Raw genomic sequence first — 13,777 nt, forward strand, 5'->3', positions numbered from 1 at the left:
TAAGTTCAGTGGGACGAAGATTTCACTCCTGGGCTTTATAGCTTTCGCTATTAAAGTCACAGTATTTTGCAAGTGTGGTAAACCTGAGCCTTCAGCAGGACAGAGCGATTCAAGAGAACATGTTCGTGCCCAATGACCAAGTAGTCCCTTGACTATTTTCTAGTTGAGGATCAGCACTGGATAATGGCTCCAAAGGACTTAGACACCAGGAAAACCAACTGAACAAAGTAAGATAGTTGAGCAGCATTAATAGACATGCAAGACTCTACTTCTCCAGGACGAGCCATTTTATTACTTATTTTTAATTTCTACAATGACTAACAAAAGTGTAGATTTTGATGTAAGGCAAGCAGATTTTATGCCTGTGCTGGAACATTTCAATGACAATTTAACAAATCTGTGTTAAATTTATATGGAATAAATCTACTGAAGTGTCTTGAAAGCAGTCATTAGAACAGGGCAAGTGATTTACACTAGCTATCTTATAAGAATGCTTTTAAAACTCAAAAATATGCTTAGCCATTATAGCAGAGTGCAATTTAAAAGTGAAATGGATATAAAAGTCAAAACTCGCCTTTGATATACAACCAAGTAATATGATAGTAGTATCCGATCTCAAATATAGAAGTCGACAACTTTTTTTTTTCCGCAACTGCTGCAGAAAGTATTGAAGTACAAAATGCAGCTTTTAAACCTGGCACTGCAAGACTTGTCTACAGTACAATATGTGACAGGGTCGGGCCAGATGGCTATAGGAGAGTAATAGAAGGCAGATATATTAGCCCCAGCCTAAGTAGGTCCCTTTTACCTGGGTAAGGTAACAGGGAAGGTTCCAGAACAATCAGGAACCTTCTGGAGACAATTAAGACAGGCTGATTAGAACACCTGCAGCCAATCAAGAAGCTGCTAGAATCAATTAAGGCAGGCTAATCAAGGCACCTGGGTTTTAAAAAGGAGCTCACTTCAGTTTGTGGTGTGTGTGAGAGGAGCTGGGAGCAAGAGGCACGAGGATCTGAGAATGAGAACGCACACTGTTGGAGGACTGAGGTGTACAAGCATTATCAGACACCAGGAGGATGGTCCTATGGTGAGGATAAAGAAGGTGTTGGGAGGAGGCCATGGGGAAGTAGCCCAGGGAGTTGTAGCTGTCACACATCTGTTCCAGGAGGCACTCTAGACAGCTGTATTCCACAGGGTCCTGGGCTGGAACCCAGAGTAGAGGGCGGGCCCGGGTTCCCCCCAAATCCTCCCAACTCCTGGTCAGACACAGGAGTCGTCGACCTGGACTGTGGGTTCAGAAAAACAGCCAAGCTGAGGGCTGCCGTGAAGCTCCAAGGCGAGCAAATCCGCCAATAAGCGCAAGACCCACCAAGGTAGAGCAGGAAATTTGTCATAAACATGACAACGTATTTTAACTGCCTGCTTCACTGAGAGTCTGACGAATCAGCTGTTTCTGAATCAAGAACGTCTACAAACTTAGTCTTTGAATTTTACTATTCATTCATTCAGGACAGTTGGGTTCAAATTTTTGAAAAAAGGACAAAGTTTTTAGGGTCCAATTTTCAATACAGCTCATTTACAACATTCAAAATAGTATTTTTATCAGAGTACTTTCCTGTAGGTATAACCATTATGCTTGTTACACACTGAAAAGTGCTTGATACTGGAATTTTTCATGGCATTCTCTCTATTCATCCAACTTGGCATAATGTAAGTACAGAAAAAGAATATCCCACTGTATTAACCTTTACATGGTATATGTATATAGTAGGACCATCCTAAACATCTGTTAGGGTTTTATGAGACAAGTAGTCCACTGACAATTATAATGCTGTGGAGTTATCCCAGCACTAGTTTCCAACATACCTATTTTTTTTCTCATTTTAAGTATCAACAGCCTCAGTAAAAGTTAAAATAGTTTTAAAATCCCATGAAAGAGTCCGCCTGCCTTTGATAAAAATCAGAGGTACAGTGCACCTTTCCAGAATAATTCTTTAATGTAGTTTCCTGTGAAGTCTGAGAGGTTAATCATTCAAAGGCACATTTATACTTCAAGGAAAAAAAAAACTGGAATCACTGTGAGCCATATTTTATTCAAGTGCTCTCTTTTTTGACAGAAGCGTGAAGTGTTTGTGTAATATTACAGGAATCTTATTCCAGCTCCAAACTGGACACCATCACATATCCTGAAAGAAAAAGGCAATACAGTGCATAGTATTAGCATGATACATAAGGTATCTTTGGACAGTGCCCTCCCCCTCAGATTTTCACTATTTTTAATCCTTGGAAAACTACAATTCAAATATATTTTGAGGAAAAAAAGCTATGTTAAATATTTTCCATGCTTTTCAGCCTATCGGTAATGGAAGATTACAGGCCAAATTCTGCACTCTCTCACACCACCTTTAGCCCTAATGAAGTTAACAGAATTTGGCACGATAAAACTAAGGATCCATCTTAACTACGTCAACAACTCAGAAAATAGACTTTTGCTGACCTCAAGTTTTATTTGCAAAATCTGAAACTGTATTCCCACTGAAGCTTTCTGATGGTGTATTGTACCATTCACTCAGTAGATAAAATCATAGCTGGCTACAAAATGCAATTATAACCCTGCCCTCCCATTATCAATGCCTAACTTTCTAAAAAGCTTACTTTTTCCAGGTGGGAAATTCCATGTTTGGTAACCTTTAAAATTTTTTTGAATGGATAAGGAAAGCATCATCAGCTGTTTGAGTCTGTATTTCCTTATTGTAAAGAAATAGAACCTGCCACACTTTTATTCATACAATTTCAACAGCTGAACTCAAAGTTCAGTGAACTTTGAAACCTGAGATATAAATGGTTCTAAATTGAGAAGTACTTCTGAAACCAATGTGGAAAAAGTTGGCTGAAAGAAAAATGCTTCAGTGCTGAGAAATCTCCAAGGAATAAATAGATAAAGAACACACACAAGACTAAAATTCTCACTGAAGCAGATGAATAAGATTCTAGGTACTCTTAAAAATTAGTCAATATTCTAAAAAAACTATAAAAACACAAACCTGTCACTACCCTGTACTCCCATAGGGATACAGTAGTTAAGTTCTAATCTAGCAATGTTTCCAAGTCTGAGCACTATTCCAGCACCGTAAGACCATCGGATGAACTCAGCCAGCTTCCGGAGATGAGCTTTGGGACCTTCACCTGAGAAGGGAAAGAAACGTTTGGAGACTGGTAATCAAACCACACCGTCAAGAAGTTCAAGGGCCAACTAAAATTTTCAGGGCCAGTACACCTAGCACTTTGGAACATCCACTACAAACAAAGAATCAAACCCCACCCCATACAAAGTGTCTACAACTCCCATGGATCCTCAGCATCTCAGATCCATCTCAGATCCAGGAATCACTACTCTGCACTTCCTTTCTGGTGTTTAAGAGCCACTGTCTACTTTCCACGGTTATGGTACCCAGTATTAAAGAGAGCATTTAGCATCTTCAATAAATTTCTACTGATTTTAAATCAGATGCCTATGCTGCTCAATTGTATATAAAATGCACCTTCACTGCATGAGTTAATTCACCTCTTCCTTCAAGCTACAAAGGTAACAAATGTCACTATAATATTAGCTGCTCACACTATCTCCAGCAAAATAGCTGAAGAGACTTTGGAAGAAAAGGAAGCTGAAGGAGTAAAGTGTGTGTGTGGGAAATCAAACTAGTTATTGCACCCTTGGACATGTTATGGTACTACCAAGTTTAATTAATCTGAGCACAGAATTCTAGTTTGATTCTTCTGTTTGCCTGCAAACCCTTTTCAGAGTAGTCTGCCTGGGATAGTGGGCAGTAAGGGTATATCTGCACTAGAAAGATAAGTTGACCTACATTATGTTGACTTACAGCCATTGCAATATTACTGCATTGGTGAGTGCCCACATTACCCTCCCTGAATTTGTGGTGTACATCCTCACCAGGAGTGCTTCCACCAACCTAAGAGGCACAGTGTGGGGAGTGAACAGTCCAGTCTCACAGCTCGGGTGGCAGCTCCTTGCTGGGACTTGCTGCTCCACAGGCTCCCAGTGGGATGCCAACCCTCCTCTGGTCCTGGTTCCTCTCCAGGAGCGGGGGGAAGCCACCTGGGGCTTCTCATGCCGGGGAGCGGGACCTACCTGCCCCTGTTTCTTAGGCCCCTCCTCTCCCTGCTGGGAGCCGGGCAGCCTCATCAATTTCACGGCTCCTGCCTTGACAACTGACAAGACAGCCAACAGCGATCTAAGTAAAGCAGTGTCTACACAGACACTGTGTTGCCCTAACTACACCGACATGAGCTCTACACCTCTCGTGGACATGCAGTTACTATATCGGTGTAGTAGGGCACTTACATCGGCGGGATGAATATTGTAGCGTAGACACGGACATAAGTAGGTTGACGTAAGCTGCCTGACATCGACCTAACTGCATAGTGTAGACCAGCCCCAAGCAAGCACACCAGAAGGTGAACAAATATATGGAAATACCACAATTAGACTTCCACCCACCGCTTCTGCAACTTGAAAAGTTCCTGGCCCAACAGGCTTTAAAACCAAGTGCTGTAGATAGAGATTTACTAAAGTTACCGTTCAAATATGCAGCCTACCAAAAGTTGTCTTTTATTGGCCCACTATATTATACGCTGTAAACTAATAGCTTTGAGTGAACAAATATCTAACAACTTTATAATGCTCTTTGGACTTGGTGGATCAGGTTGCAATGGTTTATAAGTATCTTGCTTCTTACCGTAGTTAAGATTACAGAGGTTTCCAGCATTGAGGAAGAAGTGTGTTCTAAAGAGGTCTCCAAATCCCCCACGACCTGGCCGAAAAGGGAGAGGTGTGTACAAGTGCAGGCCCCCAGCCCAATAGGCTTCTCCTCCAAGGTAATCACCTACATGAGGAAAACATTTTAAAAACAGCATTTACCATGGAATACACCAAATGGAAACTTTTCTACATACGATACAGGAGGAACTTCCTAAATTGCTTTATATAGCTACAATCTACTTACCAGAGGTTCCCACCTCCAACAAGGATAAATTAAACACTTAGCTAACACCCTTTAATTCTCCTCAGTACTCTTCCTTTTTTATCTCTGCCTTTAGACTAGCTATTTGGAGCAGGGACCTGTTCGGTGTTCAGCATAGTCCACCTACTGTACACCTCTGAAACAGGTATCCCCATTTTAAAGAAAGGGAAATGATATGATTGAGTGACTATTTTACAGTCACATGAAGTCAGTAGTAGAGCAAGGATTAGAATTGAGGAAGCTCCTGGCTCCCAAATCCCTTTCTCCTAAACAAAACCCCATTGTTTTATATATAAACTACATGAGCATATGCTGTTCCAAATATAGATTCAGTACAATCACTACTCTAACCACATTTTGTTTTTTAAATCTTAGAAGGTTGTTTGCAAAAAATCAAGGTGACTCACTGGAGACTGAAATCTAAGTCACTCCTGTAAACAAACATCAGTAAATTCAGATGAAGCTCTTGAAGGTCAAAGACATTTTGTTAGCCCTGTCTCTTGCAAGGATATCTTAAGAAAGCAGCAGGCCTACTGAAGCAGTATTAACTCTGCCTCACCCTCAACTTGTTTTAGTAGTAGCCACACATACACAATATCTTAATACCCTTTGAAGGATATCGGGAAGTTTTAAATATTCCTTTAGAAGTGAGAAAGCTTAGAGAAGACTGTAAGGAGTAAAGGTACAATAGCCTAAACAAGCCTACATGCAGAGTCAGTTTAGAAGAAGTATAAGTAGTCTAGAAATATACCTGAGGGCTACTGGCTTTGTTCCATGGTGAACTAGTAACATAATAGGAGATCAAAGACACCTAAAACTTCTCAGACCCTTGGGATTATACCCACCCTTTCTGAGAAAAAAATGCCAGAGGCAAAGCAGTTTCCAGTTATTTGAAATTTGTAATAAGTAACAAAGATACAAACCCTAGCCTTAAAAATTATTATTACGTTGATATTAGACTGGGATTTAAGAGTCTCACACCTTCGCTTTGGGGTCCAATGCTGTACATACTGAATCCACGCACACTCGTTGGTCCACCAAGGTAAAACCTAATGAGCAAAGTCATTTTTAATCAAATAAATAATCCTTAGTAAAAGTGTTCTAGTTAAATTGTAAAATATACACTTATCAATTCTTTGAAATTTATATTCAGAATTACAGGAAACCTTTTTACAAGTGAAATGCTTTTAAGAAAATACAAGAGCTATAAACAACTCAAATCAAGAGGACGACATATTTAGGTTTACTTAAATTAAAAATAAAAGCATTTTAAAATTATTTGAAAAAAAAAAAAATCTTTACTTACCAAGACCAAAATACAGGGGTCTGCATTTCCTTTGCTATGCCTGATGTCACAATCAGTGTAAGAAATGCAGTTCCTTTACAGGGTTAGGTGCTGATGGTTCTCACCATTGGAAGAGAAATGCAGAATCCTGAACTTAGTTCTCAGTAAGTTCCAACTGTCTTAATATGTTCTACCTGCACCCATAACACAATATCTAAACACGGCTTAAAGTTAAAGCAGTTCACAGGATTATTATTTACAAATATCAAAGTCTAAATATTTACTTGTCAAGGTTCCTTCCCCACTCTGAACTCTAGGGTACAGATGTGGGGACCTGAATGAAAGACCCTCTAGGCTTATTCTTACCAGCTTAGGTTAAAAACTTCCCCAAGTTACAAACTTTACCTTGTCCTTGAACAGTATGCTGCCACCACCAAGCGTTTTAAACAAAGAACAGAAAAAGAGACCACTTGGAGATGTTTTCCCCCAAGTCCTACACCCCCTTTGCTGGGGAAGGCTTGATAATAATCCTCACCAATTGGTACAGGTGAACACAGACCCAAACCCTTGGATCTTAAGAACAATGAAAAGTCAATCAGGTTCTTAAAAGAAGAATTTTAATTAAAGGTAAAAGAATCACCTCTGTAAAATCAGGATGGTAAATACCTTACAGATTCAAAACATAGAGAACCTGTCTAGGCAAAACCTTAAGTTACAAAAAGACACAAAAACAGGTATATACATTCCCTCCAGCACATCTTATTTTACCAGCCATTAAACAAAAGAAAATCTAACACATTTTCTAGCTAGATTACTTACTAATTTAACAGGAGTTGGAAGGCTTGCAAGTCTGATCTGTTCCCGGCAAAAGCATCACACAGACAGACAGACCCTTTGTTTCTCCCCCCCCCCCGGATTTGAAAGGGTCTTGTCCCCTCATTGGTCATTTTGGGTCAGGTGCCAGCGAGGTTACCTTAGCTTCTCAACCCTTTACAGGTGAAAGGGTTTTACCTCTGGCCGGGAGGGATTTTATAGCACTGTATACAGAAAGGTGGTTACCCTTCCCTTTATATTTATGGCATTACTGTTACAAACATTTGTTAAAGATCTGTATTTTAAAGCCCGAGCTAGAATACACCACTGTTATAAGATGGGGTTACCACTCAATGTATTTACCTTCTCTGCAATATTTCCTAAACTTACAATGGGTAATTATGCAAATAATATGGTAAATTTAACTACTGAAGGTGACACATATTTGCTATTTAATGGCAACCACTGCAAGTTTATATAACAACCTTTATCATGGAAATGATGAATATGAGGTATGCTTGAAATGTTAATGTGGTGCTCAAATTAAACGGGATCTTGCCTGGTTTAGTACCCATAACAAGACAGAAAGGAAGAAAGGAAAACCTCCCCTTCTTAATGCAAAAGAAACAGCAACTACGGAGTTTTCATAGTATATTGTCTGAGTTTACAGAAAACAATGAAGAGAGAGTCAAACAGGACAATGAGAATTAAATGCATTACTTGCCTATCAGCAATACTGGAGGGTTTATCTCCAATAGGAACCAACATTCCACCCCAGAGAGTTGCTGAAAAAACCTTAGGAAAAAAACAAATTTGTTTTTTAAAATTGTGTATTATTCAGATACCGTATAACAGTGTTGGTCAAATTCTGCCATTCAAGACACATGCAGAGCTCCCACTGGCTTTACTAGGAGCTACGCGAGATCAGAATATGCTTGTGTGTAGTATCTAATCTCTTACAAACGTATTTTCAGAAGAACTGTTGGCCACTGCTGCCCTCTTTCTGAAGTATGTAGTGTTACATTATCAGAAGAATTGTTAAAGTATCGTGCTATTTTTCAATTTGAAAAAGTCAAGTCTGGCTCTCAGCCGTTTTCATATCTTGCCTCTCTCATGCTTTTCCCCAAAATAAAATTGTCATTTTGACATCAGTTGCTCCCTGTGATTTCAACATTAGAACACACTTTATCCCTAGAGAACATCTATTAAGAATGGAAGCTATATGGCCCCTGTAATTTTTAAAAAAAACAACCTTCTCTTCTAGCCTACATAGCATAACATATTGGGTAAATTTACTGGTAACCAAATCACAATAATAAACTGTACTGGTAGCCTGCACTGAGTGTACAAAATAGAAGGAAAATGCTGTTGCGCAGCTGGGTCTCCCAAAAGTCTATAAAAACCTATAATCAAATAAAAAATAAAAAGTATAGTTTTACTGCAGATACACAGACTCTCAGTACACACAACCTAAACACAGAAGGCCAAATTTTTACACATTCCCTTACAATGAATAATACTTTAACCATTTCTTCAGTGGCGCTACTTGCAAATTACTATTCTGAATGAGTATGGATGACAGAATCTGGCCCAGAATTATTAATGGAAGTAGACAGCAGTTCAGAGCCATGTGTGCACTGCTCTAATGCATTTTATGTTAAACCGACTCAAAAGTTTAATTTCCTATAAGTAAATGGACTAGTAGAATGTAGCAAGCAACAGCAACAAAGAAGCAGTGCTAAATCTCTACAACTTCTGTATGACTAAAGCATATCTTCCAGAAAGGCATTCAGTTTTGATTTGAAGACATCAATAAATAAAGAATCCACTATTTCCCTTGGTAGTTTCTCCCAGTGGTTGTTCACACCAAATGTTAAAAATCTATGCCTTATTTCTAAACTGAATTTGTCTGGTTTCCACTTCCAGCCACTGGTTCTTGTTATGTCTTTCTCTGCTAGATTAAAGAGCTCTTTAGTACCTGGTATTTCATCCCCATAAAATAGTTATACTCTGTAATCAAGTTACCGCTCAATCTTCTTTTTGATAAGCTAAACAAATTAAGCTCTTTAGGTCTCTCACTCTAAGTTATTTTCTCCAGCCCTCCAATCATTTTTGTGGTTCTTTTCTGCACCCTCTCCAATTTTTCAACATGTTTTTTAAAATATGGACACCAGCACTGTATGCAGTATTCTAGTATTGATTTCACCAATACCATTTACAGAGGTAAAACCACCTCCCTATTCCTATTAACTACTCTCCTGTTTACATATCCAAAGATCACATTTGCCCTCTTTACTACAACATTGCATGGGAGCATGTCCACTATAACCCATAAATCCTTTTCAGAGTTACTCCTTTTCAGGACATAGTCACCCATTCTGAAAGTATGGACTGCATTCCTAGTTTCTAGATGTATAACTTTGCACTTAGCCATATTGAAATGCATTTTCTTTGAATTGGCCCAGTTTACCAAGCAATCCAGATTGCTCTGTATGATTGCACTGCTCCCACCAATATTTACCAGTGTGTCAATCTTTGTGTCATCCATAAATTATATCAGCAGTGATTTCAAATTTACACTTCCAGATCATTGATGAAAGGGCTGAATACTGTCAGGCTTAGTACTGATTTCTGAGGAACACTGCCAGTAGAAACACCCCTACTCAATTATGATTCCCCCTTGACAATGACTGTTTGAAATCTGTCAGCCAGCCAGTTTTGAATCCATTTAACAAGGGGTCTATTGATTAAAAAAATTAACATTACACAGTATCAAACTACATAATGCTAATTTTTTAAACCAGAATGTCACGTGGTACTAAGTCAAACATATTACAACAGTCTAAGTATATTACATCTATGCAGTTTACTTTTATCAACTAAACTTGTCATCTCAACAAAGAATGAAATCAGGTTTGTCTGACATTACCTTTTTTCCATGAAGCCATGCTGACTGGCATTAATTATATTCTATCCTTTAATTCTTTATCAATTGATTCCACGATCAGTTATTCCATTATTTTGCCTAGGACGGATTTAAGGTTAATTGGCCCATAGTTACCTGGGTTATCCTGCTTGCCTTTTTAAAATAGTGGCACAACATTAGCGTTGTTCTCGTCATCTGAAATGTCTCTGGTATTCAAGATTAAAAATTAACATCAGTGGTTCAGAGATCTGCTCAGCCAATTCTTTTCGGACTACTGGGTGCAAGTTATCCAGGCCAGCTAATTTAAAAATATTTATCCCTAGTAGATTATATTTAACATCCTCTTTAGTTACTAATGAGCTGGAAAGTACTTCATTCTCATATGATACAAGCACATCATCCTCATTCTCTCCAAGTACAGAAGAAATATTTACTGAGCACTTCTGCCTTATCTGTGCTATTAACAACAATTCTACTATCTCCATCTAGTAGTGAACCTTCACCATTGCTAGGTTTCTTCTGTTCCTAATATACTTAAAATCTCTTACTTTATTGTTCTGAGCCCTGCCTATTGTTTTTTTCCTGATATGTTAAGCTTCCCTTATCAGTTTTCTGCAGTTCATAACTTCTAATGTATATTGATTGCTCTCTATCTTCCCTTTTTTCCATTTGTTATACAATGCCTTTTAACTTATTTAATGGGAGATACAGGGTTAAAAACTGAACATACTGCCTTGAAAGCCCCCAAACAGTATCATTTGCCTTCCACTGCCCATCTGTTTTCAGTCATACCTTGATACAGAGAAGCAAGCTGATTATACAGCAGCACTACTAAAGTCACTCCAATAGCGCACTATCACAATCAAAACAGCACATGATTTAATTGAACATCCTAAAAATCATCATCTGATAGCACATTAATGGTTTCCTGAAAGCTTTTTTGGTTGAAACTTGTGTTACCTCAAAAAGTTCATCTTGCTTCCCCAAAGCAAGGGCCCCCTCTTGTACTGACTCACATTTGAAGCATAGAAGATGCCTTCATTTGTTTTTCATGGTATATTATCTCCTTCCCACCCTAACACACCTGACCTCAGAGATTTCTTTTAACCAAAGAGGGACCTCTTCCAAAACCAGTAACATTGCTCCACTGAAGACAACCCAGTTGGTCAGTGGAGAATGATGCGATGAGCTATCCTCTACTCATAGGCTGAGAGAGTACTGCCTTTCTGCTACCATTCCCCTCAGATATTAAAGTGTTTGGTTAGTGTTTCACCTTAAAAATTCTTCATTTCTATCATACAAGTGTGAAAAAAGCTTTAGCACAAAATATTGTGCTAAAGTTATTAAAAATAAGGGGCCGTGGACAACTACATTCAAATTTATCATCGGCTAAAGATACCACACAATGATAAATTTCAAGGTGTTAGATGTAAAGAATCAGTGTATGCATGAAACTTCTGGTATCTATCCATCATTCTGGGACATCTGCAGTGGACCCAAGAGAACAGAATTAGAGATCCTAAAGAGGGGTTTTTAAACAGATAAATTCAAATGTATTTGTGTGCTTAATGCTCTCTACAGCTTGGTATGTTGGGGATTCAACGTATAATGTTGTTAGCACAATTTTGAGGTTAGCTTTCCAGTTCACCATCAATGGTTTTACATAGAAGATAACAAAAACATGAAGATAATAAATGGTGATAACAGGTACATAACCATAAACTCATAGTATTATAATCAAACAAAAATGTATAACTAAAATCTAGGCAGACAAGACTGACCAGAAAATTTATAATCACGGGAAGAAGAAGAAATGAGCTGAGCTAAAGGGTCCAACCGTCAATGAGAAAGCTAACAACAGTATCTATGGACAGAAGATCCACATAATATAGCTACATCAAACTGAATTCCTTTTTAAGGGAAAACATTTCTCACACCTAATTGTCTGAGTTATCCATTCTCTTCAAAAAGTCCAGCTTCCAAATTTCTATGACAAATGCAGAAGTGTCACATAAAAAGAGATTAATACAATGAGAAAAATAATACATATTAATTCTAAGGCAAATCAAAGTATCTACACATCTAGTTTTAGTCAGTAAAATCTTTCTGAAGGCACGATGAAAAAGGGTTATGAGAAACAATCACCCCACTTGTTACATTAGGAATGTAACTGAAAATGTTTAAATACTTACTGAATCCCATAAAAGTTGCTTATTCAGCTGAAGCTCAAAGTCCTCTTTTAGAAAGGACACATCTCCACCTGAGTAGCCAGCTAGCTCCTAGTTAAAAACAGAAACTTTTAAGATACCACAAACACGCATATTTTGGAGACCCGCCCCCCCTCCTAACATAGTTCATCTAAGGCTGTGTCACCATCAGCAGTGTTCTCTATGTAGACAACAGCAGTTTCCACATTGGCATGGTTGGGCAACCGAATTCAACATCTGTGAAAAAACACAACTGAGTCCTAGAGAAATGAAAGGTCAACGACACTTTCTTACCATGGGATGTTAAATATGGCTACCCATTTCTACACCACTTGTTGTCAACAAGAGCTTGGTGGAATGGGGCAACAGTGTTTGACACCTAACATCAAACAGTTGAAGCTTTTTCCATGAAATAGTAACATTTCAGTTAGTAAAATATAACTGAAGACTATAAAAGTAGAAAAGGAGTACTTGTGGCACCTTAGACTAACCAATTTATTTGAGCATAAGCTTTCGTGAGCTACAGCTCACTTCATCGGATGCATTCAGTGGAAAATACAGTGAGGAGATTTATATACACACAGAACATGAAAAAATGGGTGTTATCATACACACTGTAAGGAGAGTGATCACTTAAGATGAGCTATTACCAGCAGGAGAGCGGGAGGGGTGGGGGGGGAGGGAGGGAGGTGGAAAGCTTTTGTAGTGATAATCAAGGTGGGCCATTTCCAGCAGTTAACAAGAACGTCTGAGGAACAGTGGGGGGGGAAGAAACCTGGGGAAATAGTTTTACTTTGTATAATGACCCATCCACTCCCAGTCTTTATTCAAGCCTAAGTTAATTGTATCCAGTTTGCAAATTAATTCCAATTCAGCAGTCTCTCGTTGGAGTCTGTTTTTGAAGTCTTTTTGTTGTAATATTGCGACTTTTAAGTCTGTAATCGAGTGACCAGAGAAATTGAAGTGTTCTCCAACTGGTTTATGAATTTATAATTCTTGACGTCTGATTTGTGTCCATTTATTCTTTTACATAGAGACTGTCCAGTTTGACCAATGTACATGGCAGAGGGGTATTGCTGGCACATGATGGCATATATCACATTGGTGGATGTGCAGGTGAACGAGCCTCTGATAGTGTGGCTGATGTGATTAGGCCCTGTGATGGTGTCCCCTGAACAGATATGTGGGCACAGTTGGCAATGGGCTTTGTTGCAAGGATAGGTTCCCGGGTTACTGGTTCTGTTGTGTGGTATGTGGTTGCTGGTGAGTATTTGCTTCAGGTTGGGGGGCTGTCTGTAGGCAAGGACTGGCCTGTCTCCCAAGATTTGTGAGAGTGATGGGTCGCCCTTCAGGATAGGTTGTAGATCCTTGATGATGCGTTGGGGAGGTTTTAGTTGGGGGCTGAAGGGGATGGCTAGTGGCGTTCTGTTGTTTTCTTTGTTGGGCCTGTCCTGTAGTAGGTGACTTCTGGCTCTGTCAAATTGTTTCTTCACTTCAGCAGGTG

General features: G+C 38.9%; 1 protein-coding gene across 1 annotated transcript in view; it reads right to left on the reverse strand.

Annotated features, from left to right (window-relative positions):
- Positions 1–1,665: 1,665 nt before the first annotated feature.
- SAMM50 (SAMM50 sorting and assembly machinery component) overlaps positions 1,666–13,777 on the reverse strand; it is a 35,459-nt gene continuing 23,347 nt past the window's right edge. The window contains exons 10-15 of the mRNA XM_074936709.1: positions 12,259–12,345; positions 7,865–7,935; positions 6,024–6,091; positions 4,758–4,904; positions 3,045–3,186; positions 1,666–2,186 (exon numbers count right to left, since the gene is read on the reverse strand). Of these exons, the coding sequence (XP_074792810.1) occupies positions 2,141–2,186; positions 3,045–3,186; positions 4,758–4,904; positions 6,024–6,091; positions 7,865–7,935; positions 12,259–12,345 (561 nt within the window). The 3' untranslated portion in view covers positions 1,666–2,140. The remainder of the gene's footprint in view (positions 2,187–3,044; positions 3,187–4,757; positions 4,905–6,023; positions 6,092–7,864; positions 7,936–12,258; positions 12,346–13,777) is intronic.

This window comes from Natator depressus, chromosome 1 (assembly GCF_965152275.1).
Source record: "Natator depressus isolate rNatDep1 chromosome 1, rNatDep2.hap1, whole genome shotgun sequence".
Taxonomy (NCBI): domain Eukaryota; kingdom Metazoa; phylum Chordata; order Testudines; family Cheloniidae; genus Natator; species Natator depressus.